Source organism: Argentina silus, assembly GCF_951799395.1.
Source record: "Argentina silus genome assembly, chromosome: 11".
Classification (NCBI taxonomy): domain Eukaryota; kingdom Metazoa; phylum Chordata; class Actinopteri; order Argentiniformes; family Argentinidae; genus Argentina; species Argentina silus.
The window spans coordinates 19,776,605-19,781,604 of NC_139665.1; the positions used below are offsets into that span (position 1 = coordinate 19,776,605).

The window sequence follows — 5,000 nt, forward strand, 5'->3', positions numbered from 1 at the left end:
TGCATTCGTCATTTCTTCCTTTAAATTTACATTTACATGCAAGTCATTTAGCAGACACTTTTATCCAAAGTGACTTACAATAAGTACATGCCTATAAGTAAGTGAACCTACGATAAGAACAAGAGCCATCGGCAGTCACAGTGCTAGAGAAAGGAAGACAACTTACATTTTTTCTGGTTCGGGTAATGTAGGGTGTTTGGGGATGCAGAGGTCTGAGGAGGAAGAGCCTAAATGTGTACCCTAAAGAGATGTGTCTTTAGTGTACGGCGGAAGATAGGTTGTGACTCTGCCGTCCTGACAGTGGAGGGAAGCTCATTCCACCACTGAGGCGCCAAGACAGAGCGACCGCTACATCCTCGTAGAGATGCCGGTGCCAAGCGGCCAGCAGTGGTGGGAGAACTGAGTGATCGGGCTGGGGGGTCGGGGACTGATCATTGTTTGCTGATAGGGAGGGGTTGTTCCCTCTGTAGGCGAGTACCAGAGTCTTGAATCTGATGCGACCTGCTACTGGGAGCCAGTGAAGGGTACGGAGGAGGGGGGGTGACATAGGAGAATTTGGGGAGATTGAACATCAGACAGGCCGCAGCGTTCTGGATGAGCTGCAGAGGTCTCATGGTGGAGGCAGGGAGCCCGGCCAGAAGTGAGTTACTAGTCTAGACGGGAGATGACAAGTGCCTGGACCAGGACTTGCGCTGCTTCTCTCGTGAGGAATGGGTGTATCCTTCGAATGTTGTAGAGGAAAAATGTACAGGATCAGGCCATCGCTGTGATGTTCGCCACACAGGACAGTCGGTTGTCCAGGATCACCCCAAGATTCTTTGCTGTCTGGGAGGGGGACACAGTGGAGTTCTCCACCCTGATCGAGGAGTCTTGGAGAGGGCAGGCTTTCCCAGGAAAGAAAGGGATGAGGGGTTGGGATAGAGAGGGCAGGTGGTTGCCCGATTGGATGAGACAAGTTTTAGGACATCAGTAGGGGAGAGAGGGTAAAGGGATTATAAGCCACAGCCAAATCTACTAGTGGTAGTAGTGATAGCACAAGGTTGTGTGAAAGAGCTGCTAATGTCATCAGCCTTCTTCTTTACAAAGATTGTGACAAAGTCATCTGCAGAGAGGGAGGAGGTAGGGGGAGGAGAAGGAGAAGGAGAATGTGGCGAACAGTTTCCTTGCGTGGCAAACAGTTTCCTCTCTCTCTCTGTTTGATTTCTCTTCCTCTGTTGTTTGCATTTGTTCTCTTTATCCATCTCTCTGTCTCTGTTTCCCTCTCTCTATGCTGCCCCCTTAGAATATATTCAATTTCACAGTTTTTCATCATGGTTATGAGAGGGAACAAGAAATATGAATAAAGGAAAGGGGAGATGAAGAGAAAAAAAAAAAACACTATACAAAGGCAGTGGAATTTAATTTGCTAGAGTTACTGTTGTTTTTCTGTGTCTGGATATACAGTATGTTAGTGTGTGTTATGTAACTTCCACTCTGCACTCCCCCCCCCCTCCCCCCCCCCCCCCCCCGCTCCCCGCTCTCTCACTCTCTTTATCTTTCTCTGTCTGTCTCTCTAGCGCCTCATGAGATCTGCAAAGATGAGTACCTTCTAGCCATGACGTGGAAAAGAGCCTCGGCTGGAGAAACCGTCTACAACAAGTGTCCGACTAACGCCACTGGTGGGTTTCACTATTCACTCGACTCAAACATCCATCCACATACCCGGAGGGGGAAGTGAGAACTAACTGCCAAAAATCAGTCAGGCAGTCAGATTGAAAAAAAAAAAAAGAATCACTTTGGGTACACTGTTTATAATGTGTGACATACTGGCCCTGGTCAGACATATTCAAAGTGGTGTGTTTCACACTCCGGTCTTTCTGCAGGTAGCTCCTCAGAAACAGTCCTCAGGCAATCACTCAGCCAGGCATAAAAACAACCACATAAAGGCTAATAGATGATGCCTTTGAAGTGTGTGTGTGTGTGTGTGTGTGTGTGTGTGTGTGTGTGTGTGTGCGTGCATGCGTGCCTGTGAGTGTGTGTGTGTGTGTGTGTGTGTGTGTGTGCGTGTGTGTGTGTGCGTGTGTGCGCGTGTAAATGTGCATTCATGTGTGCGCGCATGTGTATAATCTATTATTCTTCATAAAATGGATTCCAGCAGAGAGGACACTTAGTATAGTGTCCCCTGAGGAACAAACCTCGCAGTATTTTATAATACACTGTTTCTGTGTTTCCCTCAATGAATGTGTATCATGGTTTGTCATGGCTGCTTTAGATGAGGGCATGTGTACCGTGTGACTACAGTACTGTAGATAAAGGGGTTATGAGTGTGTTCAATCTGATTTTGGTTTTGGTGCAATCTACAGAGTGTTCACTGCTGCAACAATCTACACAGTACATTACATTGGTTGTTCTGGTGACGCTCGGGCAATTCAAAATGTATTGTTGAAAAATGTGATTGTTTTTCCTGATTGTGTTTTATAATGTTCTCATTTCGTATGATGTATGGTTATAAATTGTGTGGATGCAGGGCTCCCCTTGTAAAAGACTTGGTCTCAATGGGACTCCCTGCCAAAAATAAAGTTTCAGTATATATGACACTGCTTTTGTTATACATGATTTACAACGGTGGGAACGCGTTCAAATGATAGTATAGAAATGGATTCCAACACTTTCCAACACATTCCAACACTTTCTCTTTCTCTCGGTAGGTTCTGCTAGTCGTCGTTGCTTGCTGGACGCTAATGGAGTTGCTTACTGGGGTCCTCCGAGCTTCGCCAGATGCGTCTCACTTGATTATAGATATTTACATTTATCTGTAAGTCGTAGTCTCTTTACTCAAACATTGATATGTTACATGAGTCAAAGTTTCACTTTCCTTTTAGACTGACAGACATGGGTTACACTCTGTATGAACTTCTTGCGTACATTATAATGATTCCTTCCCCAACCATAGAACGGCTCGACTTTCTTTGAAACGTTTGTTCCAAGGTAGAGGCATTGTTTACACTGCTTACTTCGCAACTCTCTAATTAGTTTTTCCAAAGCGTTGCACACTCATTGATTAATGAATGCATCTAATGAATGCATTCATCACGTACTGTTTTCCTGCTGTGTGAACTTTTACCTTTTGTCTCTGTGCTGATGATGGGAGCCGATGGGGGGTCACAGGCCTTTTGTGACAGGACTGATTGCACTGTTAACCTAGGCTCTAACCCTTAATTAGCATCAGGACTTGGTTAATTAGGTTTGATTGCAGTTGTCTACAATCTGCCTACTGTGTCTGCTTTTTTCACACAAGGTCAAAAGGGTCACACACACACAAACAAACAGACACACACACACACACACACACACACACACACACACACACACACACACACACACACACACACACACACACACACACACACACACACACACATACACACACACACACACACACACAAAACACACACACACACACACAAACACATTGTCACCCAGTATGACAGTGTGGTATGTGTGTTCTCGGCCAAATGCTGAGAACAAGTGTTTCACACTGTGACAATCATTTTGCTGGCAACTTGCTTACAAAACACATAGCAACAAGACATACTGGGTTAATAATAGATCTTGCAGTTACATAGTGCCCCTCCTCCCCCTCCCCCCCCCCCCCCCCCCCCCCCACACACACACACACACACACACTTTCAGGTTCTGTATGTGGCTCTTTCCCTCTATCTCTCTCTTCCTCTCTAACGTGGGTTGCGTGTCCCTCACTCCCTTAGTTGCGAGAGCATCTTGCGAAGGGTCAGAGGACCCTGGCTGGGGAGGGCATGTCTCAGATCGTCAGGAGTCTCCTGGAGCTGTTACAGAGGAGGAGCTATTACAGCGGCGACCTCCTGTTCTCCACGGAGATTCTACGAAATGTGACGGACACCTTCAAGAGAGCAACCTACATCCCAGCTCCCGACGACGTGCAGGTCGGTGAACATTCACACACACACAAACACGTGGGATGGGATACACACACGCACACTCATAGAGACACACATGCTCACACACACATGCACACGCACACGCACGCACACACACGCAAACACACACACACACACACACACCCTCACACATACACACACACACACACACACACACACACACACACACACACACACACACACAAACACAGATTTCATGCTACAGTAACGTGTAGCATGAATTCTACGGACAGAGTCAGAAGCTGTGTACCGAAATAAATGTACCGAAATAAAAATGACCTCCACACAGTTTGTTATAAAATTCTCCTTTCACCGACGCTAATGGTCCGTCAGCGGTTGTCCCCTTCGACGGGCATCAAGCTAGCCAAATGTGCCTCGCAATAAATAAATAAAAGCACTTTTCAATACTCAAGAGGTATACGACGAAGCGAAGGAAGACAGTTAGTTACTCCCTCAGCTCGCTATTAAATGACTTTGCAATGGACATATGGCAAGCTTGATGCCCATTAAAGACGGGTGCCCACCCCGACGAACCATCAGAGACAGTGACAAGGATTTTATTACAAACTGCGGGGACATTGGTACTTCCGATACATGACAAAGTCTCTGGTTTTATCTGTCAGTAGGACTTAAAGGGGCATAAAGGGGGATGCTATTCAGCTCCAGTAGCATGGAGATGTGCACCTTATGGTGGCTAGTACTGTTGTTTCAGCCTACACGTTTTTTTTTGCTTGAAGACTGTGTTGCATGGAATACAAAACACACGTTCCCTAACACAATCCCTCCTTTTCTCTCCTTAGAAATTTTTCCAGGTAGTCAGCTACATGTTGGACATGGAAAACCTTGACAAGTGGGAAGATGCTCACCAGGTAGAGTTATAGATTGGTGGTGTTTCCTTGTATGTCTCTTTGTGCATGCATGCATGAGTGAGTGTGGTTGTGTGAGTGAAGTGAGTGTGGTTGTGTGTGTGTGTGTGTGTGTGTGTGTGTGTGTGTGTGTGTGTGTGTGTGTGTGTGTGTGTGTGTGTGTGTGTCTGTCATAGTG

At 46.2% G+C, this 5,000-nt stretch overlaps 1 protein-coding gene across 1 annotated transcript in view; it reads left to right on the forward strand.

Moving 5' to 3' along the window:
• adgrb2 (adhesion G protein-coupled receptor B2) overlaps positions 1-5,000 on the forward strand; it is a gene marked incomplete at both ends in the record, with an annotated part of 134,998 nt that overhangs the window by 53,393 nt on the left and 76,605 nt on the right. The window contains 4 exon segments of the mRNA XM_083680401.1: positions 1,557-1,658; positions 2,688-2,794; positions 3,747-3,941; positions 4,757-4,825. Of these exon segments, the coding sequence (XP_083536527.1) occupies positions 1,557-1,658; positions 2,688-2,794; positions 3,747-3,941; positions 4,757-4,825 (473 nt within the window).